The 25,438-nt window shown below is 41.9% G+C and overlaps 1 protein-coding gene across 1 annotated transcript in view; it reads left to right on the top strand.

The window, feature by feature from the left end:
• The first annotated feature begins 832 nt into the window (after positions 1-832).
• Positions 833-25,438, top strand: part of LOC120915807 (mucin-5AC-like) — a 39,903-nt gene continuing 15,297 nt past the window's right edge. Inside the window, exons 1-5 of the mRNA XM_040326606.1 lie at positions 833-923; positions 14,968-15,087; positions 17,200-17,352; positions 19,192-19,338; positions 23,281-23,418. Of these exons, the coding sequence (XP_040182540.1) occupies positions 872-923; positions 14,968-15,087; positions 17,200-17,352; positions 19,192-19,338; positions 23,281-23,418 (610 nt within the window). The 5' untranslated portion in view covers positions 833-871. The remainder of the gene's footprint in view (positions 924-14,967; positions 15,088-17,199; positions 17,353-19,191; positions 19,339-23,280; positions 23,419-25,438) is intronic.

Raw genomic sequence — 25,438 nt, 5'->3', positions numbered from 1 at the left:
TGGCCGCGCCGTCGCCGCGACGATGACGCGGTAACGTGCGCGACCCTGGAAGGTCAATGCTTCCACGCATGCGTCGAATCACTTCGACGCATGCGAGGGATGGCGGCCGATCGGACATGTACGGTGAGTCTGTACAGACGACCGAACATGTCCGACGGACAGGCTTCCAGCGGACATGTTTCTTAGCATGCTAAGAAACATTTGTCCGCTGGAAAACGGTCGGTTGGACAAATGTCCGCTGGAAACCTGTCTGGTCGGCCGTACACACGACCGAACATGTCTGCTGAAACTGGTCTGCGGTCGTGTGTACGGGGCCTAACATGGCAAGTCTATCTATACGCCACGAAATAGCAGCTTTAACTATACGCCGGAAAAGCCGACTAGCGACGACGTAAGAGAATGCGACGGCCGCGCGTACCTTCGTGGATCGACGGAAAAAGCTAATTAGCATACCCGCCGCGTAAAACGACGCGAACTCCACCCAGCGGGCGCCAAAGTATTGCACCTACGATCCGAAGGCGTACGAAGCCGTACGCCTGTCGGATCGAAGCCAGAAGCCGTCGTATCTTGGTTTGAGGATTCAAACTAAAGATACGACGCGGCAAATTTGAAAGTACGCCGGAGTATCAGTAGATACGCCGGCGTACTTGCTCTGTAAATCTGGCCCTATGAATTTATTCTGTATTAAATGTATCCTTTTGACTTGGATCACACTATGCATTGTTATATCTGCCCATTAAATGCAACACCTAATCCTATTCATCCGTTGTGGTGTCACCACCTCTGTGTTTCTATGACAAGCCGTACCTATAAATGATGGCCATAACCTAGAGACCAGCAGACATTAGTGGTGTGTGGACATGCCAGCATCATGATAATCCCATTCACAGTTCTTTTCTGCCTTTGTGGCTTGCTGGACACAGGTAAGAGAGGAAAGACAAGAAATGTGGAATTGCAATATTCTATTATGCTAACAAAAGGTTCAATATTCTTTCAAGGATAATGACTCGGCAACAGGTATGAGCCAACCACATCAGATCCTATATTACAAGCCTCAGCCAAAAATACGTCTCCACAAATTATTCACAATCTACAATTATGGCAATCCATGACAGTCACTAGCAGCTTTATGATCTGCTATAGACAATCCATTATAGTAGACATTGATATTTATTTATTTTTTATTTTATCCCATTTGTATTCTTTTATTTATGCATTTATTTATTTATTATTTTTTAATACATAAAAAAAATATATATAATCTTTCCAAGTAAGTAATTTCAATTATTTAGCATCAAAAGTTATATCAATGTCATAGTTTTTGGTTATATTTTAGATTTACCTTTTAGGGTTTAAATGGAAATTAATTATGATAGTTTGTATTTATTTTATATGTATTTATCAATTGTGTTTTTGGTTGTACATGTTTAGGAGTGTGTTTTTTTTTTTTTTATTATTATTTATTATTATTATTTCATAAATTAATTATTTCATCATTATTTTTATTAATAATATAATAATAATAATAATAATAATAATAATAATAATAATAATATTATATTAATAATAAATAATATATTAAATATTAATTAATAATGATAATATTAATATATTAATTATATATTAATATATTAATATTATATTAATATTAATAAATATTAAATATTAATATCATAATATAATATATTAAATAATATTAAATTAATCTTGCACAGAAACAATTCAGGGCCAGATTCACATACATTTAGATAGGCGCAGCGTATCAGAGATACGCTACGCCGCTGTAACTTACTTTTTAATTCTTTGAATCCACAAAGAATTTGCGCCGTAAGTTACGGCGGCGTAGTGTATCTCTCGGCGCGTAATTCAAATCGGCGGTTAGGGGGCGTGATTCATTTAAATGAAGCGCCTCCCCGCGCCGAATGAACTGCGCATGCTCCGTTTCTACATTTCCGCTGTGCATTGCGCTAAATGACGTTGCAACGACGTCATTTTTTTAACTTAGACGTGAATTACGTCCATCCCTATTCATGGACGACTTACGCAAGAAAAAAAAAACAAATTTTGACGCGGGAACGACGGCCATACTTAACATGGCAAGTCTAACGATACGCCGCAAAATAGCAGCTTTAACTATACCCAGGAAAAAGCCGACTAGAGACGACGTAAGAGAATGCGACGGCCGCGCGTACGTTCGTGGATCGTCGGAAATAGCTAATTAGCATACCCGAGGCGGAAAACGACGCAAACTCCACCCAGCGGACGCCGAAGTATTGCATCTTAGATCCGAAGGCGTACAAAGCCGTACGCCTGTCGGATCAAACCCAGATGCCGTCGTATCTTGGTTTGAGGATTCAAACTAAAGATACGACGCGGGAAATTTGAAAGTACACCGGCGTATCAGTAGATACGCCGGCGTACTCTCACTGTGGATCTGCCCCTCAGAGTTTTCCATTGTTGCTCTCTAGTTCTAGTTGTCTGGCTGTCATGGCAGACCAATAGCTTTAATACTTTCTAAGACACTTATGCCGCGCACACACGATCGCTTTTTCCAATGAAAAAAGTCAGATGGAATTTTTTCATCTGATATTTCGACCGTGTGTGGGCCCCAGCGGACTTTTTTTCGTCGGAGTTTAGAAATAGAACAGGTTTTATTTTTTTTCCTATCGGAAATTCCGATCGTCTGTGTGGAACTCCGACGGAAAAAAAAACATGCATGCTCAGAATCAAGTCGACGCATGATCGGAAGCATTGAACTTCATTTTTCTCGGCTCGTCGTTGTGTTTTATGTCACCGCGTTTTGGACGGTCGGAATTTGTCTGATAGTGTGTATGCAAGACAGCTTGAACGGAATTCCGATGGAAAATTCCATCGGATTTTATCCCAATGGAAATTCCGATCGTGTGTACAGGGCATAAGTGTATTTCTACTTTTGCAGCCTGATTGGGATATTACCTACTTTGTATTTGTTGCATGCCCCCATTCACATAACATAACTTAAAAAATTAAAATTTTTAAATATAAAAAAATTGGTCATCTTCTTTAGATGCTCTTTTCTGGAACTTCTAGCAAGGAAAAATCCTGCCTAGTTCTTTTTGTTTATGAGGGTCTGGGGAGCTGTGTTTGGCATAATTGACTGTGTATACTATACAAGCATCAACTGTATTAAATTTGAACACTGTGGGGCAGATCCACATACATTCGCTGCGCCCGGCGCAGATGTAAGATACGCTACGCCGCTGTAACTTACTTGGTTTTGGTTTGAATCCTCAATGAATTTGCGCCGTAAGTTACGGCGGCGTAGTGTATCTCTCGCGGCGGAATTCAAATTGGGCAGGTAGGGGGGCGTGTTTCATTTAAATAAAGCGCGTCCCCGCGCCAAACGAACTGCGCATGCGCCATCCGTAAAAACTCCCAGGGTGCATTGCTCCAAATGACGTCGCAAGGACGTCATTGTTTTCAACGTGAACGTAAATGGCATCCAGCCCCATTCACAAACAACGTAAAATTTTCAAAATTAGACGCGGGAACAACGGCCATACTTAACATTAAGTATGCCACCATATAGCAGCTTTAACTATACGCCGGAAAAAGCCGAACGGAAACTACGTAAAAAAATGCGACAGCCGGTCGTACGTTCGTGGATCGTCGGAAATAGCTAATTTGCATACTCGACGTGGATTACTTCGGGAACGCCACCTAGCGGACGCCGAAAAATTGCATCTAAGATCCGATGGCGTACGAAGAGAGAGTACGCCTGTCGGATCTAACACAGATGCCGTTGTACCTTGTTTTGTGGAAACCAAAACAAAGATACGACGCGCAAAATTTGAAATTACACAGCGTATCAAGAGATACGCCGCGTAATTTCTTTGAGGATCTGCCCCTGTCTGTCCTAACAAAGGCTTAAAGGTTTAGTAGCTGGGATTGTCCATTGTATGTTAATGAAAACTAGACTCCCAAAACTAGACTCCCAAAACTAGACTCCCAGAACTAGACTCCCAAAACTAGACTCCCAAAACTAGACTCCCAGAACTAGACTCCCAGAACTAGACTCCCAAAACTAGACTCCCAGAACTAGACTCCCAAAACTAGACTCCCAAAACTAGACTCCCAGAACTAGACTCCCAAGCTTCGTACACACGTACGGGTTTCCCATCGAAAGAGATTTTGGCCGGGAATCCCGGTCGTTTGTATGCACCATCGCAGTTTTCCCGACAGGAAAACTGCTTGGGAAAAAAAGAGAACCAGCTCTTTATTTTCCCGCCGGGATTCCCGGCGGTTTTTAAGCCGGCAGTTTTCCTATGGGTGGGAAAAGACTGCGGGGGAGCATATACACGGATGGGTTTCCCAATCAAAGCTCTCATTGCAGTATTCCTGTCGGGTAACCCGGTTGTGTGTAGGGGGAAAAAGTAACCGAGCAGGTTCTGGGTTTTCCCCTCCGGTTTCCCAGCGGTAAAAAGTCCATGTGTACGATGCTCCAGAGTTCCCAGCCTTTGTATTTTGGGTAGACCCCAGAGAACTGGTTGAAAAAGTCTTGCACTCAGCCATGACACCTTCTCAGAAATATCTAAAAAGTAAAGTATTGGGACACTTGCCTTTAAACGCATAAGATCTTTAATGGCACCCCAGTCTTAGTCCGTAGAGTTCAATATTGAGTTGGCCCACCCTTTGCAGCTATAACAGCTTCAACTCTTCTGAGAAGGCTGTCCACAAGGTTTAGGAGTGTGTCTATGGGAATGTTTGACTATTCTCTCTTCCAGAAGCTTATTTGTGAGGTCAGGCACTGATGTTGGATGAGGAAGCCTAGCTTGCAGTTTCCCCTCTAATTCATCCCAAAAGCATTCTATCGGGTTGAGGTCAAGACTCTGTGCAGGCCAGTCAAGTTCCTCCACCCCAAACTCACTCATCCATGTCTTTATGTACTTTGTACACTGGTCTAAATAATTTAGTGGAGGGGGGATTATGGTGCAGGGTTGTTTTTCAAGGGTTGGGTTTGGCTTCTTAGTTTCACTGAAGGGAACTCTTAAGGCATCAGCAAACCAAGACCAAGACCAGGCCTTCTTGTCCACATCAGTGCCTGATCTCACAAATACGCTTCTGGAAGAATGGTCAAACATTCCCATAGACACAAAACCTTGTGGACAGCCTTCCCAGAAGAGTTGAAGCTGTTGTAGTTGCTAAGGGTGGGCCAACTCAATATTGAACCCTACTAAGACCTTTCAAGTTCATGTGTGTCTAAAGTCAGGGGTCACAATACTTTTGGCAATATATATATATATATATATATATATATATATATATATAGGGGCAGATCCGCAGAGATCTGCACCCGCGCAGCGTATCAGAGATACGCTACGCCGCCGTAACTTACTTGTCCTTGGTTCTAATCCATAAAGATTTTGCGCCGTAAGTTACGGCGGCGTAGTCTATCTCTGGCGGCGTAACGGCGCGTAATTCAAATCGGCGATTAGGGGGCGTGTTTCATTTAAATGAAGCGTGTCCCCGCGCCGAATGAACTGCGCATGCGCCGTCCCTAAATTTCCCACCGTGCATTTCGCTAAATGACGTCGCAAGGACGTAATTGTTTTTAACATAGACGTGAATTACGTCCATCCCGATTCACGGACGACTTACGCAAACAAAATTTTTTTTTTTAAATAAACGCGGGAACGAAAGGCCATACTTAACATGGCAGGTCTAACTATACGCCACAAAACAGCAGCTTTAACTATACGCCGGAAAAAGCCGACTAGAGACGACGTAAAAGAATGCGACGGCCGCTCGTACGTTCGCGGATCGTCGGAAATAGCTAATTTGCATACTCGACGTGGAAAACAACGTGAACGCCACGCAGCGGATGCCGAAAAATTGCATCTTAGATCCGAAGGCGTACGAAGCCGTACGCCTGTCGTATCTAACCTAGACGCCGTCGTATCTTGTTTTGAGGATTCAAAACAAAGTTTTGACGCGGGAAATTTGAAAGTACGCCGGCGTATCAGTAGATACGCCGGCGTACTCTCTTTGTGGATCTGCCCCATACTGTATATATTTTTTTTTTTGATATGCTGTGTAAAAAGGAATCCATAATATAAGGGGAGGGGTCAAGAATTTGACCTCAAAAGTACCAAACACACTATAACTGATTTTCCAGTCAGTAATAATAAAGAATCCAGAAACAGTTACGTAACTACTATTTTTACAAGAAGGTCAGTAGTAGTAGCCATTGCATTTTTTTTCCTAAAAATAGGTTTCCTTTAATAACAGGTACGGTAATAATAATAATAATACTTATAATTATAATAATACTAATATACAGTAGTAGTAGAAGAAGAAGAAGTTGTAGCAGTCTTTATCATGAATATAAACCATATACAATATATAATTACAAACAACCCGAAAAAGACATTAGTCATATTAGCCCTACTATCTGCCCTGTCTCATTCTGATTGCAACTAAATTGGCCATATCTTGTTTTTTTAAATTATTTTTAAAAATTGCTTTCAGAAGAAATTAAAGCGGTGGTTCACCCTAAAAACTACTTTTTCTTATTCCACTGCCCCCCCCCCACATTACAATCCGATTAAGGCTCTTATTATTTTTTTCATGCTGTACATACCTTAGTACAGCATATTCACCCGTGCATCCGGGTTGCGAGTCCCGCGGGAGTGGGCGTTCCTCACATGTGTGTGATTGACGTTTTGCCCAAAAACGAGCTCCCCCCCGTCGCGTAAGCCGCGTCACGATTGGCGAAAGGAGCCGAACGGCGATGCGCATGCGCAGTATAGCGCCGACTCGCCGTTCGGCTCCTTTCGCCAACCGTGACGCGGCTTACGTGACGGGGGGAGCTCGGGTGAATACGCTGTACTAAGGTATGTACAGCATGAAAAAAATAATAAGAGCCTTAATCGGATTGTAATGTGGGGGGGCAGTGGAATAAGAAAAAGTAGTTTTTAGGGTGAACCACCCCTTTAAGTAGACAAAATATTTATTATATTGAGCCATGACATGTTGGCTGGGTTCACACCAATGTGAATTAAATGAGGGTTTCCCCGCATCCAAATCGCATGACAGGAGAGTGTGACCGGCTCTCAATGGAGGTGGTTCACACATCTCCATGGGGGCCACAGAACTCACAGCAGAAGGGTCCCGTGCGTCTTTGGCTCCATTTCAGGTCTGAATTCAGGCAACGATCAGGATCTGATTCCCCCCTGAAATGGTGAACAGGGATGCACCAGATCCCCTGCGTCTACCCATGTGGAAGAAAAATATATTTTAAATATATTTAAAAAAAAAACATTCTTAATATATTTTTCCCAAATATATTGCCATATATTTGAAATGCTACAATTTTGGCCAGATTCAATATATTTCAAATTTGTGAATATTATTGAATATATTGGGAAATGCATTGTGAAATATGTTGCAAATATATTCATAAATATATGTTAAACTTCTGAATGCATTTAGCATTTAGCAATATATGTATGCAGCCATAAATATATTACAAAGTGCATTTTGGAATGCATTGTGCATATACTGTATTCGGAAATATATTGCTAAATGCATTCAGAAGTACATTTAACATATATTTCTGAATACATTCACAATGCATTCCAAAATGCACTTTGAAATATATTTATGGCTGCAAAAATATATTGCTAAATGCATTTAGAAGTACATTTAACATATATTTATGAATATATTTGCAACATATTTCACAATGCATTTCCCAATATATCCAATAATATATGGACGAATATATTGAAATATATTTTTTAAATATATTGAATATGGCCAAAATTGTCGCATTTCAAATATATGGCAATATATTTGGGAAAATATATTAAGAATGTTTTTTTTTTAAATATATTTTAAATATAAATGTAAATGTACTGAATGCAAAATAAAAAAAAAATACATTTTGAAATGCTGTGCATTTATATATTGTATTTTATATATTGTAGGCCTATAAAACCAGCAAATGTTTGGAAATAAAAACAATAACACAGTACAATACACACATCTTTATTATCATGTAAATATACAAAAACTACAACACAGAGAATAGAAAGTGGTGTTAACTGTGGTAAATGACATTAATGACATAAAAGTTTCTTTGTGGTATTCTGATGAGGTTCCTGATGTTTCCCTTCAGGTGATATTTCAACGCCGGAAATTTTTCTCGTAACAGCGTCACTGATCACACCTTTTGAAGTCCCAGGAAACTTTGCCAAACTGGCAGCTTTAAAAAGTAAATGGAAAATATTAGACTTATTAGATTTTCCCTGTGAATCAAAAGCCATATAAGACCCTTTTCACACTGCAGCGCTGCTAAAGCTCCGACGGTTTTTGCAGTGTTTTTGTAGCACTTTTTAGGTGTTTTTTTTTAAAGGGAAAAAGTCCAGTTTTTAATGCGCTTTTAAAGTGCTTTGGAAGTGCTGCCCTCTAATTTCAATAGGCAGGTGCGTTTTAGGAGCGCTATTTATAGCGCTTCCAACCCGCCCCAGATGCTGCTTGCAGGACTCTATCTAATGTTCCGCAAGCGCATCGCCCCAGTGTGAAAGTACTCATTGCACTGAAAGGGATGCAGTTTCATGAGCTTTTTAGAGGCTATTTCTAGCGCTAAAACGCCTGAATACTGGCTCAGTGTGAAAGGGGTCTAATAGATGCAGCTGAGTAAATAAAACTAACAAAATTAAGCATGTATAAAAATATCAAAATATTGTAGACTTTTAAAAAATCTGTATAAAAATGAACATCTTGCCTACAACTTGCCTTATTAGTTCAGACTACTACCAGACTGAGCAAGATATCTCATTTTGACACAACAGTCAAATTGGCTTACAGTCTACATGTCAAAGCTGATGTTTTCATAGGGTCTAACTGTACCGGCTTCTCTCCATCTGTCAGCCGCTTGGAGGCACCGCCTTAAAGGTTACTTTTTATTGAAGTGGTTGTAAAGGTACAAGGTTTTTTACCTTCATGTTTTCTATGCATGAATGTAAAAAAAACTTCTGTGTGCAGCAGCCCCCCTATACTTACATGAGCCCCCTCTCGATCCAGCGATGTCCACGAGAGCCTTGTCTCTCCAGGGACTTGCACTGCTGATTGGCTTTCTGTAGTGGTGGGAGCTATTGGCTCACGGTGCTGTCAATCACAGCCAGTGAGCTAATTTAGAGATGGGGTCAAGGCAAGGCTCGGTGTGTGATTGGACACACAGAGCTCTGGTTCAGGAGCACCGGCATGGGGCCTGAGAAGAGAAGGATCTGAGCTGCTCTGTGCTAACCCTTACACAGAGCAGGTAAATAGGAGTAGGACATGTTTGATATTTAAAAAAAAAAAAAGACGTTTTAATGTTTCGATACCAAAAGAAAACCTACCTGTTTAGGCCTTGAGTACGACACTTGACAAGGAGATGAGCTCAACTCTTCAGACGGGACAGAAGGTGATGCACACGATACACCCACACAGGATGAACTTCCACCATCATCCTTCAGTACTATTAGCTGCGCTCTTGTTGTTTTCAAAATATCCATTATGCCAGGCAACACTATGGAAATGCATAAAAACTTTTTAAGTAACATAATGGCCTATTTTCTCACTATATCCATTCATTTCATTTGTTAGAAATTGATGACTTGTGGAAAAATGTACTTTTACATGATTAGAGGGTTTCCTCCAGTCTGCTGCTGACCCCCCCACTAGATCAAAAATATTCCAGGAGGGTTTCTCCCAAGGTAAAAGTAAGGATGTTCCACAAAACAGAAAATCCTACTTGTGCATATAGTATGTAGTTACCTCAGTGCACTCACCGATACTATCAGGGCCGGCCCTACCATGGGACCCGATGGTACCATTGTACCAGGCAGCACTTTCAGGGGGGCAGCAAATTTCCTGCCCGCACGCCATCCCATTCCACCAGCTCCACTCTCCACTCCACTGTGGGGCTAATTGCCGCCCAACCGCTCCTCCCGTTCCACTCCACTGTGGGGTTAATTGCATGAATAGAGCCATAACAGGTCCTTTTTATACTCCTATATACATGTATAGAGCCATGATAGGTCCACTTTAGTTATCATGATATAAAATAATGGATGTGGGGGCATTTTGGTGAACGTAATTTTTTTTTTGGGGGGGGGGGGGGCAGCATTTCATTCTTGGTACCAGGCAGCACAATGTTTTGGGCCGGCACTGGATACTATAATGAATGTATTACAGTAAACTCCCAGTTACCCAACGATCCCCATTGGTACTGTTGTTTCTAGTTGCTTGAGAGCTAATAGTAACTCTCAAGCATCCACCTCCCATGGCACCCTGACCCCCTCCCACTTAGCAGCTAAAGAGTGTAGGTTTTACCACCCCCAAATTCCCATGTGAATGAGCCTTAAGCCTAGGTTCACACTGCTGCGAATTCAAAATCGCGGTAAAATGCGCGATTTTACCGTGATTTTGCGGCTGGGATTTTGCCGCGATTTCGGCCGCAATTTAATGTAAATCGCGGCCCGAAATCGCAAAAAGTAGTACAGGAACTACTTTTTGAAATCGCAGATGCGGCGTCGCACTGATTAGGACAGTGCCATTGCCGACAATTGCCGCCGATTTGAGATGCGATTTGACATGTCAAATCGCATCTCAAATCGTTCCAAATCGTACCCAGTGTGAACCAGGGCTAAAAGTGCTATTGCCAAATGCAACTAAGGGCTCATTCATAATGCGGTATGCAATGCTCCAATGCGCCTCTGAGAAATTCTGCAAGGTGGTGAGGAGGCAAAATGTTAACACCAATAATTGCAGTGAAAGGCACGTGATTGCAGCGCGGTAGTACGGCAATTATAGGTTTTAGTCAGGTGCCCACCACCGTAATTAAGTTGTCCGCTTACCAAAGGCAAGTTGTCTCAGTTGTCGGTTTTCTTCTTCCAAGTGCTTATTCCGGTTTTCCATTCACCAGCTGTCAGTCAGTCTTGGTCAGGTGCTTTGACAGCGGCTGGCGGCCCATCTGTCAGAATCCCCCAAAAAAATAAAAATTTTAGCTTTCTTTTTTTTTTTGCTTTTTTTTTAAGTGTATTTTGTGCGTGTACTCGAGAGAGGAGCCGGACTGCAGGAGTTGGGAGTAGGCAGGCCTCCCCCAGAGGCAATCTGCCACCTTTCTCCATGCCCCGGGTGGCAATGGCTGGTGTGTGAGGGGGTCCTCCCACACAGCCCGCCCTACCTGCTCCGCTTTGAAGCCCAACCGGGCAGAGTGACTCCCTATAAGGGAGTGAGAGGATCTAGCCCGCTCAACCAGCCCCGTTAGTCCTTCGCCTCTCTTTTTAGAGACCACGTGGTCAAAGTGCGTGCATGTTAACCCAATTTCGAGTGCGTGTAAGTGTGGTGGTTTTTGTGGGAGGGGGGTGGGTGTACTAAGCGCAGGCTTACCTCGCATAGCACACCCACCGGGAGCCGGGCTGAGACCACCAAACTCAATTCACATGTAGCCGAGACCGGGATCCGAACCCCTAGCTGCAGAGGTGAATGGCTTGTCAGCGCAGTGCCAATCGCGTTGAGCGTTGAGTTGGGGCCGGCGTAAGCCTGCGTAATTCAAATGTGGAAGGGGGGGCGTGTTTTTTGTTAATGTGTGATGACCTGACGTGATTGACGCCGTCCGTGTACATATCCCAGTGTGCATTGTTCCCAAGTACGCCGCAACGACGTATTGGTTTCGACATGAACGTAAATTACGTCCAGCCCTATTCGCGAAAGACTTAAAAAATAAAAAAATCGAAGCGGGAACGACGTCCATACTTAACATTGCGTGCGCCTCATAGAAGCAGGAGCAACGTTACGCCGAAAAAGTCTTACGCAAACGATGTAAAAAACTACCGCCGGGCGCACGTACGTTTGTGAATCGGCGTAACTAGGTAATTTGCATACTCTACGCCGAAAACCACGGAAGTGCCACCTAGCGGCCAGCGTGAGAATGCACCCTAAGATACGACGGCGTAAGAGAATTACGCCAGTCAGATCTTAGGCTAATGTCGGCGTATCTTGCTTTCTGAATACAGATAGTAGATACGCCGGCGCAGCTTTGAATTTACGTGGCGTATCTATGGATACGCCGGCGTAATTCTTTGCTGAATCTGGCCCACTGATGAGTGAGTTTGGTAATAATAGTGCAACTTCTGATTCATGGATTAAACAGAACATTGAAGATTTATATCCAGAGTTTATCTCGGTACTCTGTAAGCAGACAAGATCCTTGGACTGTGGATGTGGATGTCTGAAGGTTCTCATTCATTCAGGTCAATCAATAAATCAAGGTAACTGGACTTGCTCTATTTTAAGATGTTTTGCTGGTCCGCCGACAAGCGTTCTCAATTCAGAATGACTTGTACGAAAATTATTTGGGAATAGAAAATGGATGCGAGAGGTTTATCTGCTTTGTATTAAATGGATTATGTGCTTGAAAGCTTATAAAAAAAAAAAATATTATATTTGAATCTTTTTTTTTTTTTAAACAGTAAAACAAACCAAATTAAAATGGGAGTGGGTCTCTTATAAATGTGTTCAGAATGTTATCAAAGTTATATATTTATTTTCCAAGTCAATATTACAAAAATATCAGAAAAAAATATATTTTAAAAATATATTTTCTGATAGATATCTTTGGAAAATACATTTAAATTATATTTTTGGAATGCATTTACAAATATATGTAGAAATATATGTTGAAATTACTTTTGTATATGTTAAAGTCTCAAGAATATATTTAAAAAATATATTTTCCAATATATGTGTTAGGAAAATACATTTAAATTATATTTTTGGAATGCATTTACAAGTATATTTAAAAATATATGTTTAAATGCATTTTTTATATGTTCAAAAATATCTAGAAAATATATTTACAAACATATATTTTCAAATATATGCCTTTGGGAAATATATTTAAATTATATTTTTGGAATGCATTTACAAATGTATGTAAAAATATATGTTGGAATTACTTTTTTTATGTGTTAAAAAAAAATCTGAGGAATATATTTAAAAAATATATTTTCCAATATATGTGTTTGGAAATACCTTTAAATTATATTTTTGGAATGCATTTACAAGTATATTTAAAAAGATATGGTTAAATGCATTTTTTTTAGATTTTCAAAAATATCTGGAAAATATATTTAAAACAATATATTTTCAAATATATGCCTTTGGAAAATATATTTTAATTTACATTTTTGGAATAGATGTAAAAATATATTAGCGTAGGCCAATATATTGTAAATATATTAAAAATATATAATTTTTTTTAATAAATATATTGGAAATATATTTTTCTTCCGTATGGGATAGCTGCTTCGCAAATAGTGTAAACCCAGCCTAAAAGTGACTCGGTCATGGTTTTACCACATGCCGATCAGTTTTACTACGGTAACATTGCTCGGCTGGGAGAAACGTTATGTTACGTCGCTTCGCCCTGTGGCCACTAGGGACTAGGGTGACCATGTGTCCCGGATTTCCCGGGACAGTCCTGCATTTTGCAGGTCTGTCCCGGGCGCATTCATTCCAGGACAATACAGTGTCCCAGAATGAAACTGACACAGCCACCCCCAGGGCCAATCTGATGCCCCCAAAAAAGGGCGCCACATCACCACTTTACTCACTGACAGTACTTGTCCTGGCCGGGAATGCCTGGAGGAGCACAATCCCCGCCTCCTGCTTGTGATTGGAGAAATCATAAATCCTGCCTCCTGTGTCCAATCACTGTGCTGTGATTCATTACAGCACAATCTGATTTTTGGGAAGGGAGGGTGTCCCTGAATGGTAGTTTGGAAATGTGGTTACCCTACTAGAGACGTCCGCCGCCGAAGGGTACACGCACGTGCCTACTGCTCACCCCCGGAGCCGATGCGAGTACCCGACGGGTGTTTTGACCGCCAGGCACCCACGATCGCTCGTGACAGAGCCGGAACCAGGAGCTCCCGGTTCTCTTAGGAGAGAAATTACGTATGAATGAATGATATGTATGAACAGCGATCTGTCATTTCCCCTAGTAAGTTCCACCCCCCTTCAGTTAGAACATGTATAGGGAACACAATTAACCCATTGATTGCCCCCTAGTGTTAACCCCTTCCCTACCAGTGAGGCCCCGTACACACGGCCGAGGAACTCGACGTGCCAAACACGTCGAGTTCCTCGTCGAGTTCCTCGTCGAGTTCAGGGATAAAGCCGCCGAGGAGCTCGGCGGGCCGCCTTCTCCCATAGAACGAGAAAATAGAGAACATGTTCTCTATTTTCTCTACGAGTTCCTCGGCGGCTCCATCGGGCCAAAAGTGTACAGACGACAGAGTTTCTCGGCAGAATCCGGGTTTGACCGAGTTTCTCGGTGAATTCTGCCGAGAAACTCTGTCGTGTGTACGAGGCCTTACATTTCCACAGTAATCAGTGCATTTTTATAGCACTGATCGATGTATAAATGCCAGCGGTAAAAAAAAAAGTGTCAAAGGTGTCCGATATGTCCGCCATAAGGTCGCAGTCCCGATAAAAATTGCAGATCGTCGCCATTACTAGTAAAAAAATATATAATAAAAATGCCATAATTCTTTCCCCTATTTTGTATACGCTATAACTTTTGCACAAACCAATCAATAACGCTTATTGCGATTTTTTTTTTTACCAATAATATGTAAAAGAATACACATAGGCCTAAACTGAGGACAAAATTATTTTTTGGGGAAAAAAATGGGGGATATTTATTATAGCAAAAAGTAAAAATGTACGCTGTTCTTTTGTTTATAGCGCAAAAAAATTTAAACCGCAGAGGTGATCAAATACCACCAAAATAAAGCTCTATTTGTGGGAGGAAAAAAAATAGGGTTTACATACAGAATGCATTAATGAAGTCAAATACTGAGTTTTGTGTTAATTATCCTGTTGATAGAATAATTGTTTCCATGGCCTATAACTCATACTATTTTTTTTTTTCAGCATTTAGCATATCCTGCGTCTACTGTACTACTAATACATCAACCTCGTGCACAGGAACTGCATATATATGCTCTCCATCCACCTCAGTATGTTTATCTCAATTGACCAAACAATACACAGGTGAGACCACATAAAACCATATATTTATGGATATATTAATTAAATAATTAATTAAATAATTCCATGCCCTTGCTGGGGATATCATATGGACCCTTAAAGTTAGTGGTGGTGGGTATGAGCTCCTCAAAGATTTGGGAGACATCAGGGGCCAGATCCACATACATGTAGATCAGCGCAGCGTATTCAGAGATACACTACGCCGCCGTACCTTACCTGGCGCATTTTCGAATCCTTAGCGAGTTTGCGCCGTAAGTTATGGCGGCGTAGTGTATTTCTGTCGGCGGATTTGAAATTGGGCGGGTTGGAGGCGGGTTTCATTTAAATGAAGCGCGTCCCCACGCCGAATGAAATGCGCATGCGTCGTTCCTAAATTTCCCGCCGAGCATTGCGCTAAATGACGTCGCAACGACGTCATTTTTTGAACTTAGACGTGACTTACGTCCATCCCTATTCACAGACGACTTACGCAAAAAAAAGTCAAATTTCGACGCGGGAACGACGGCCATACTTTAACATGGCAAGTCTATCTATACGCCGCAAAATAGCAGCTTTAACTATACGCCGTAAAAAGCCGACGTAAGAGAATGCGACGGCCACGCGTACGTTCGTGGATGGTCGGAAAAAGCTAATTTGCATACCCGACGCGGAAAACGACGCGAACTCCACCCAGCAGACGCCGAAGTATTGCATCTGCGATCCGAAGGTGTACGAAGCCGTACGCCTGTCGGATCGAACCCAGATGCCGTCGTATCTTGGTTTGAGGATTCAAACTAAAGATACGACGCAGGAAATTTGAAAGCAAGGCGTACTTGCTCTGTGGATCTCCCCCCCCCCCGGGTCTTTATTAGGGACCCCAACAAGAAGGCATACGTTGAACAGAAATGTTTTCCCATGATGAGCTCCTCAGTGGTTTCACCAAGGGGACTGGAGTAAAATACCATGTAGCAAAGAAGTCCTAACAGTCCATTCATATTTACTTGAATCTTCGTCATTCATGTCGAATGGTCTCCCCCAACACTGTCTATAATGTCAAATCTTTCCTCTCTATGTAGAATAATATTGGACTAATAGAGTTAAGGTTAGGCACATTCAACCGCAGGTTCGATAGACACAGATCGCTATTGTCAGCGTCATGTCGAATCTCCATATCTATATTGAACTGTTGTAGCGACGAAAACCAAAATAAAGCATTTTTTTATGTCGGATCTTTCGTGTTTCGGATTCTGCGCGTTCGTTTTCATTTGTTAAAGCGGATGTGCCACTAAACAAATATATTAAAAGCCAGCAGCTACAGATACTGCAGCTGCTGACTTTTAATATAAGGACACTTACCTGTCCTGGAGTCCAGCGGTGATCGCAGCAGATGACGAGCCGATCGCTCGTCACCCTGCTGCTCCCCCCTCCATCCACGGTGAGGGAACCAGGAAGTGAAGCGCTCCGGCTTCACTGCCCGGTTCCCTACGGCGCATGCGCGAGTCGCGCTGCGCCCGCCGATTGGCTCCCGCTGTGTGCTGGGAGCCGAGTGTTCCCAGCACACAACGGGGGACGGACGGGAAGGGGAAAAAAAACCCGTCCTTTGCCCGTATCGTAGGGCCGGAAGTGGGTGCAGATACCTGTCTGTAGACAGGTATCTGCACCCCCCTCCCCCCTGAAAGGTGTCAAATGTGACACCGGAGGGGGGGAGGGTGCCGATCAGCGGGACTCCACTTTAGAGTGGAGATCCGCTTTAAAACGATAACGAAAATACCCTAAATTTGGACAAAAATGAATGCACATGTCTACTAGTCAGTGCTATAACAAATACTTGGCAAGGGCAGCAGCTTTCCACCATTGATCTTTTTAGCTTTATGTAAGGGTGGCAGACTACCACTGTAAGAGGGAGGGGGGCATTCTATCCATTGGTTGTCAATGTAAGAGACATTCTTCCCATTAAATTGATTTTAGCAAGGGTTCCCCGAGACATGAAAGGTTAAGAAAGGCTGCTTTACATAGCAAATATAACTTGTAAGTTTTATGATTACATTTTTAATTTCTTGGATAAGTCCAGGAGAGATTCTAACGAAATTGCGGGAGAGAATAATATTTGACTCTATACATTTTCTCTGTTTGTAGATAGTGGATACCCCCCAATGTACGTGTTCAAAAGAATGTGCTCCTCCTCCTCTTATTGTAACTATAAGGGCACCATGACAGACTTACAATTTAAAACGGTGACATCAACTACTTGTTGTACTACGAGCTCATGTACCCCTACAAAACCCGTCTGTAAGTAGATCAAAGAAAACCTTTTTCAGTGTTGTCATCACATTTTATATAGTTTAACACTTCTATTTTTTTATTTGATCCTTCCATTCCTTTCTTCTCCCTTCCTTCCTTCTATCCATTCTTCCTTCCTTCTATCCTTCCTTCCTTCTATCCATTCTTCCTTCCTTCTATCCTTCCTTCCTTCTATCCATTCTTCCTTCCTTCCTTCTATCCATTCTTCCTTCCTTTTATCCTTCCTTCCTTCTATCCTTCCATTCTTCCTTCCTTCTATCCTTCCATTCTTCATTCCTTCTATCCTTCCTTCCTTCTATCCATTCTTCCTTCCTTCTATCAATTCTTCCTTACTTCTATCCATTCTTACTTCCTTCTATCCTTCCTACCTTCTATCCATTCTTCCTTCCTTCTATCCTTCCTTCCTTCCTTCTATCCATTCTTCTTTCCTTCTATCCTTCCATTCTTCTTTCCTTCTATCCTTCCATTCTTCCTTCTATTCTTCATTATTGCTATCCATTCTTCCTTCTATCCATTATTCCTTCCTTCTATCCTTCCTTCCTTCTATCCTTCCTTCCTTCTATCCATTCTTCCTTCCTTCTATCCATCCATCCTTCTATCCTTCCATTCTTCCTTCCTTCTATCCTTCCTTCCTTCATTCTATCCATTCTTCCCTCCTTCTATCCATTCTTCTTTCCTTCTATCTTTACATTCTTCCTTCCTTCTATCCTTCCTTTTTTCTATCCATTCTCCTTTCCTTCTATCATTCCATTCTTCTTTCCTTCTATCCTTCCATTCTTCCTTTCTTCTATCCTTCATTATTTCTATCCATTCTTCCTTCCTTCTATCCATTCTTCCGTCCTTCTTTCTATTCTTCCTTCCTTCTATCCTTCCATTCTTCCTTCCTTCTATCCTTCCTTCCTTCTATCCATTCTTCCTTCCTTCTATCCATTCTTCCCTCCTTCTATCCATTCTTCTTTCCTTCTATCTTTACATTATTCCTTCCTTCTATCCTTCCTTTTTTCTATCCATTCTTCTTTCCTTCTATCCTTCCATTCTTCCTTTCTTCTATCCTTCATTCTTTCTATCCATTCTTCCTTCCTTCTATCCATTCTTCCTTCCTTCCTTCTATCCTTCCTTCCTTCTATCCATTCTTCCTTCCTTCTATCCATTCTTCCCTCCTTATATCCATTCTTCTTTCCTTCTATCTTTACATTCTTCCTTCCTTCTATCCTTCCTTTTTTCTATCCATTCTTCTTTCCGTCTATCATTCCATTCTTCTTTCCTTCTATCCTTCCATTCTTCCTTTCTTCTATCCTTCTATCCATTCTTCCTTCCTTCTATACATTCTTCCTTCCTTCTTTCTATTCTTCCTTCCTTCTATCCTTCCATTCTTCCTTCCTTCTATCCATATTTCCTTCCTTCTTTCCTTCTATCGTTCCTCCCTTCTATCCTTCCTTCTATCCATTATTCCATTCTTCTATCATTCCTTCCTTCTATCCCTCTTCCCTCTCTTTGTATCCTTCCTTCCTTCTATCCATGCTTCCTTCCTTTTATCCATTCTTCCTTCATTCTATCCTTCCATCATTCCTTACTTCTATCCATTCTTCCTTCCTTCTATCCGTTCTTCCTTCTATCCGTTCTTCCTTCTATTCATTCTTCCTTCCTTCTATCCTTCCTTCCCTCTATCCATTCTTCCTTCATTCTATCCTTCCATTCCATCTTTCCTTCTATCCATTCTTCCTTCCTTCTATCCTTTCATTCGTCCTCCCCTCTATCCATTCTTCCTTCCTTTTATCCATTCTTTCTTCCTTCTATCCATGTTTCCATCCTTCCTTCCTTATGCAGTGCCTGCAGTCAACACTGTACCCAATGCTTACTCCTGCCCTGCCTGCAGCAGAACGGAAATCGTACCGTGCCCCATGGACTACGTCATACAATGTACAGGCAGTCAGGGCCAGTGCATGCAGTATGTGGAAAATGAGGTTGTCACAAGTAAGTGTATAATGATACATGACCCAGGAAAGTATATACTCTATGCGTGTCTACCTCTACTGCCCCTGAAAGAAAACTGTAATATGTTTGGGTAAATTTTATTTATATTTTTATAAAAATATTTATATATTATTTTATTTATATTTATTCGCTTTTAATTTAATTTTATTTTTTTACATTTATACATTATGAAAAGTTATATCTGTTCTTGTCCCATATGTACACAATCTTTGTTTAATAGATACACCTTTGATATATAACAAATGATTCCTTCTTCCTTCCTTCTATCCTTCCTTCTATCCATTCTTCCTTCCTTGTATCCATTCCCCCTTCCTTCTATCCTTCCTTCATTCTATCCACTTTCCTTTCTTCTATCCTTTCATTCTTCCTTCCTTCTATCCTTCCTTCCTTCTATCCTTCCTTCTATCCATTCCTCCTTCCTTCTATCCTTCCTTCCTCCCTTCCTTCTATCCACTTTCATTCCTTCTATCCTTTCATTCTTCCTTCCTTCTATCCTTTCTTCGTTCTATCTATTCTTCCTTCCCTCTATCCATTCTTCCTTCCTTCTATCCTTCCTTCCTTCTATCCATTCTTCCTTCCTTCTATCCTTCCTTCCTTCTATCTATTCTTCCTTCCTTCTATCCTTCCTTCCTTCTATCTATTCTTCCTTCCTTCTATCCTTCCATTCTTCCTTCCTTCTATCCTTCCTTCATTTTATCCATTCTTCCTTCCTTCTATCCTTCCTTCTATCCATTCCTCCTTCCAGTTTCTTCTACCCTTCCTTCCTTCTATCCATCCTTCCTTCTTTCTATCCTTCCATTCTTCCTTCCATCTATCCTTCCTTCCTTCCTTCTATCCATTCCTCCTTCCAGTTTCTTCTACCCTTCCTTCCTTCTATCCATCCTTCCTTCTTTCTATCCTTCCATTCTTCCTTCCATCTATCCTTCCTTCCTTCATTCTATCCATTCTTCCTTCCGTCTATCCTTCCATTCTTCCTTCCTTCTATCCTTCCTTCATTCTATATATTCTTCCTTCCTTCCTTCGATCCTTCCTTCTATCCATTCTTCCTTCCTTCTATCCTTCCTTCTATCCATTCCTCCTTCCAGTTCCTTCTACCCTTCCTTCCATCCATTCTTCCTTCCATCTATCCTTCCATTCTGCCTTCCTTCTATCCATTCTTCCTTCCATCTATCCTTCTATTCTTCCTTCCTTCTATCCTTCCTTCATTCTATCTATTCTTCCTTCCTTCGATCCTTCCTTCTATCTATTCTTCCTTCCTTCTATCCTTCCATTCTTCCTTCCTTCTATCCTTCCTTCATTCTATCTATTCTTCCTTCCTTCGATCCTTCCTTCTATCTATTCTTCCTTCCTTCGATCCTTCCTTCTATCCATTCTTCCTTCCTTCTATCCTTCCTTCCTCCTATCCATTATTCATTTTTTTTTTACATTTATACATTATGAAAAGTTATATCTGTTCTTGTCCCATATGTACACAATCTTTGTTTAATAGATACACCTTTGAAATATAACAAATGATTCTCAGAGAACTATGGACAGCTAAGTGACTGCACAGCAGAAGTAGCTCCTTTTCTGGCACAGCTGTCTCTCATTGGCTGATTGGTCTGATAAGGGGTCATTAACTGCTGTAAGTCATTGACTTGTGTGTGTAAATTCTAGCTAGAGCTATTTAGCTCTGTTAACAGCATGCAAATAGAGAAGCTGAGCGCTCCACCTGCTTGCTAAAACTTTTTATAGTCCTATAATTGGCTAAGATCACAGCAATCAAATAAAGCAGCTTTGACTTATGCCGCGTAAACACGATCGGTCCATCCGATGAGAACGGTCTGATGGACCGTTTTGATAGGTTTAAACGATGAAGCTGACTGATGGTCCGTCGCGCCTACACACCATCGGTTAAAAAAACGATCGTGTCAGAACGCGGTGACGTAAAACACAACGACGTGCTGAAAAAAACAAAGTTCAATGCTTCCAAGCATGCGTCGACTTGATTGTGAGCATGCGTTGATATTTAACCGATGAACGTGCCTACAAACGATCGGTTTTCTTCTATCGGTTAGGTATCCATCGGTTCAATTTAAAACAAGATCGCTTTTTTTTTAACCTATGGATAAATAACCGATGGTGCCCACACACGATCGGTTTTGACCGATGAAAACGGTCCATCAGACCGTTCTCATCGGTTTGACCGATCGTGTGTACGCGGCATAGGAGTCATTAGTCCCTCCATTACTATATAATTACTACATTACTACTCCAGATTTGTATAGAGAGCTGTCCATTTGCTGAACAGAATTTCACTTATTTCCTCTATCACCAATAGTAGGGCCAGCAGTAAAATAGATCCTCTGGGTACGGGGAATGTTTTGAAATAAACAGTATCTGCAAAAATGAGCATCCGAACATCGGTGCCACCCGTGGCAGCACTATCACCCTAGGCAGGGTCGCCAATGGGGGGCAGAGCCAGCCTTTCTTTCCTTTGCCCAGACTAGGGGACTTCTTGTTCTCTATGGGATGCAGGTGGAGGATTACTACAGGCAGCAGCTGCTTTCAGGAGCAGAAGAAGTAATATTTTATACTCCTGACCCCTGCACTATGTATGTTACATTCTCCTGATCTCTGTACGTTACATACTCCTGATCCCTATACTCTGTACATTACATAATTCTGACTCCTGCACTCTGTACGCTGTTTACTCCTGATCCCTGCACTCTGTATGTTACATGCTCCTGATCCCTGAACTCTGTACATTACATACTCCTAATCTCTGCACTCTGTACATTACATACTCCTGACCCCTGCATTCTGTACATTACATTCTCCTGATCCCTGATCTCTGTATGTTACATGCTCCTGATCCCTGAACTCTGTACATTACATACTCCTAATCTCTGCACTCTGTACATTACATACTCCTGACCCCTGCATTCTGTACATTACATTCTCCTGATCCCTGATCTCTGTACATTACATACTCCTGATCCCTGATCTCTGCACGTTACATGCTCCTGATCCCTGAACTCTGTACGTTACTTACTCCTGACTCCTGCACTCTGTACGTTGCATACTTCTGATCCCTGCACTCTGTATGTTACATACTCGTGACTCCTGCACGCTGTACATTGCATACTCCTGATCATTGCACTCTGTACAATACATACTCCTGATCCCTGATCTCTGTACGTTACATACTCATGATCCCTATACTCTGTACATTACTTAATTCTGACTCCTGCACTCTGTACGCTGTATACTCCTGATCCCTGCACTCTGTACACTGTATACTCCTGATCCCTGCACTCTGTACGCTACATGCTCTTGATCCCTGAACTCTGTACGTTGCATACTTCTGATTCCTGCCCTCTGTATGTTACATACTCTTGACTCCTGCACTCTGTATGTTACATACTCTTGACTCCTGCACTCTGTACGTTGCATACTCCTAATCCCTGCGCTCTGTATGTTGTATACTCCTAATCCCTGCATTCTGTATGTTGTATACTCCTAATCCCTGCACTCTGTATGTTGTATACTCCTAATCCCTGCACTCTGTATGTTGTATACTCCTAATCCCTGCACTCTGTATGTTGTATACTCCTAATCCCTGCACTCTGTACGTTGCATACTCCTAATCCCTGCATTCTGTATGTTGTATACTCCTAATACCTGCATTCTGTATGTTGTATACTCCTGATCCCTGCACTCTGTATGTTGTATACTCCTGGTCCCTCCCGTTATATACAACTGATGACTATCTGATATTCTGACAGATGAATGCTACTTGTTGCACTTTGAATTTTATATTAGGCCAATAAAATATAATATTGATCATCCCAACATCATAACCACATTAACCTTACTATTTATTATAGAATTTTCCAGGATACGAGTCTAAAACAATGTCACATTTTGTTTCTGTTTCAGCTGGGAGCGCCCGATATGACAACATGACCGGCTGTTGTGATGCCGCTTTCGCAGCGACGCTTCTTCCATTATTTTACAGTAGTTCCTCCGGGTACAAATCGTACATCCCTGCTTACCAAGCAACAACCTTAAAACCAAGTAATTTGTTTTTTTTATCATCAAAACTTAGATGTGACCATTGACCTTGGGATTAAACCCAAACTCCAGGCAGACATAAAAGATACAAAAAAAGGACCGGACCAATATGCTGCTAAAAGACCCAAGGGGTTTTTACAATTCGGCACTGCGTCGCTTTAACAGACAATTGCGCGGTCGTGCGACGTGGCTCCCAAACAAAATTGGCGTCCTTTTTTCCCCACAAATAGAGCTTTCTTTTGGTGGTATTTGATCACCTCTGCGGTTTTTATTTTTTGCGCTATAAACAAAAATAGAGCGACAATTTTGAAAAAAAAAACAATATTTTTTACTTTTTGCTATAATAAATATCCCCCAAAAACATATATAGAATTTTTTTTTCCCTCAGTTTAGGCCGATACGTATTCTTCTACCTATTTTTGGTAAAAAAAATCGCAATAAGCGTTTATCGATTGGTTTGCGCAAAATTTATAGCGTTTACAATTTTAGGGGATAGTTTTATTATTTTTTATTTTTTTTACTACTAATGGCGGCGATCAGTGATTTTTTTCGTGACTGCGACATTATGGCGGACACTTCGGACAATTTTGACACATTTTTGGGACCATTGTCATTTTCACAGCAAAAAATGCATTTAAATTGCATTGTTTATTGTGAAAATGACAGTTGCAGTTTGGGAGTTAACCACAGGGGGCGCTGTAGGAGTTAGGGTTCACCTAGTGTGTGTTTACAACTGTAGGGGGGTGTGGCTGTAGGTCTGACGTCATCGATCGAGTCTCCCTATAAAAGGGATCACTCGATCGATGCGCCGCCACAGTGAAGCACGGGGAAGCAGTGTTTACATACGGCTCTTCCCGTTCTTCAGCTCCGGGGAGCGATCGCGACGGAGCGGCTATAACGAATAGCCGCTCCGTCGTCCCAGATCGTTCCCCGCGGGAATCCGACCGCCGCATGTAGCGTGGGGGTCCCGATCGGACCCCCGACCCACGTCTAGGCAAGGAGGTAAAGGTAGGCCAATGTGCCTGTACGTGCCATTCTGCCGACGTATATCTACATGCGGCGGTCGGGAAGTGGTTAAAGTGGACCTTCAGTCATTTTTTTATCTTTCCATCTATTAAATCTTCTTCAGCCCTGCTTCCCTCCAGCACACTGCAAGTGATTGACAGCCTCAGCTGAACATGTTTCCCTATGAGACTGTGTAGAGTGGGTGTGTCTATTCCCTCCACTCAGGTCTCAGATTACACTCAGCTCCCTACTGTGCAGTGAGTGATGTTAGACCTCTGCCCCTGCCTTCTGGAGCTGAACTTTGAACAGCTCTTGTACCTGTTCAGATAAACAGGTACAACTTATGTAGGAGGATTTGTTTCATCACTGTGTGCCGCCTAAAGCTTGTCACTTCACTGGGTATATGTAAGTGTTTACAACCACTTCAAATGTAAAAACAGCCCCCCACATATGTATTACATTTGCGTATTTAGGTCCGGATTCACGTAGAAGCACGTTTCTTTGTGCGGGCGTAACGTATCCTATTTACGTTACACCTCCGCAACTTTGACAGGCAAATGCCTTATTCTCAAACCAAAGTTGCGGCGGCGTAGCGTAAATAGGCCGCCGTAAGCCCGCCTAATTCAAATGTGGAAGATGTGGACGTGTGTTATATAAATTTTATGCGACCCCACGTAAATTACGCTTTTTACGAACGGCGCATGCGCCGTCCGTGAAAGTATCCCAGTGCGCATGCTCCAAATTAACCCGCAAGAAGCCAATGCTTTTGACGTGAACGTAAATGACGCACAGCCCTATTTGCGAACGACTTACGCAAACGACGTAAAACGTGAAAAATTTGACGCATGTTTTTCCGACGTCCATACTTAACGTTGGTACGCCTCATCTGCGCCTCATATAGCAGGGGTAACTTTACGCCGGGAAAAGCCTTATGTAAACGGCGTATCTGTACTGTGTGGGCCGGGCGTACGTTCGTGAATTGGTGTATCTAGCTGATTTACATATTTCTAGGCGTAAA

Source organism: Rana temporaria, chromosome 10 (assembly GCF_905171775.1).
Source record: "Rana temporaria chromosome 10, aRanTem1.1, whole genome shotgun sequence".
Classification (NCBI taxonomy): Eukaryota; Metazoa; Chordata; class Amphibia; order Anura; family Ranidae; genus Rana; species Rana temporaria.
The sequence above is the reverse complement of the archived record's forward strand: the minus strand, read 5'-3'. Positions and strand labels throughout refer to the sequence as shown.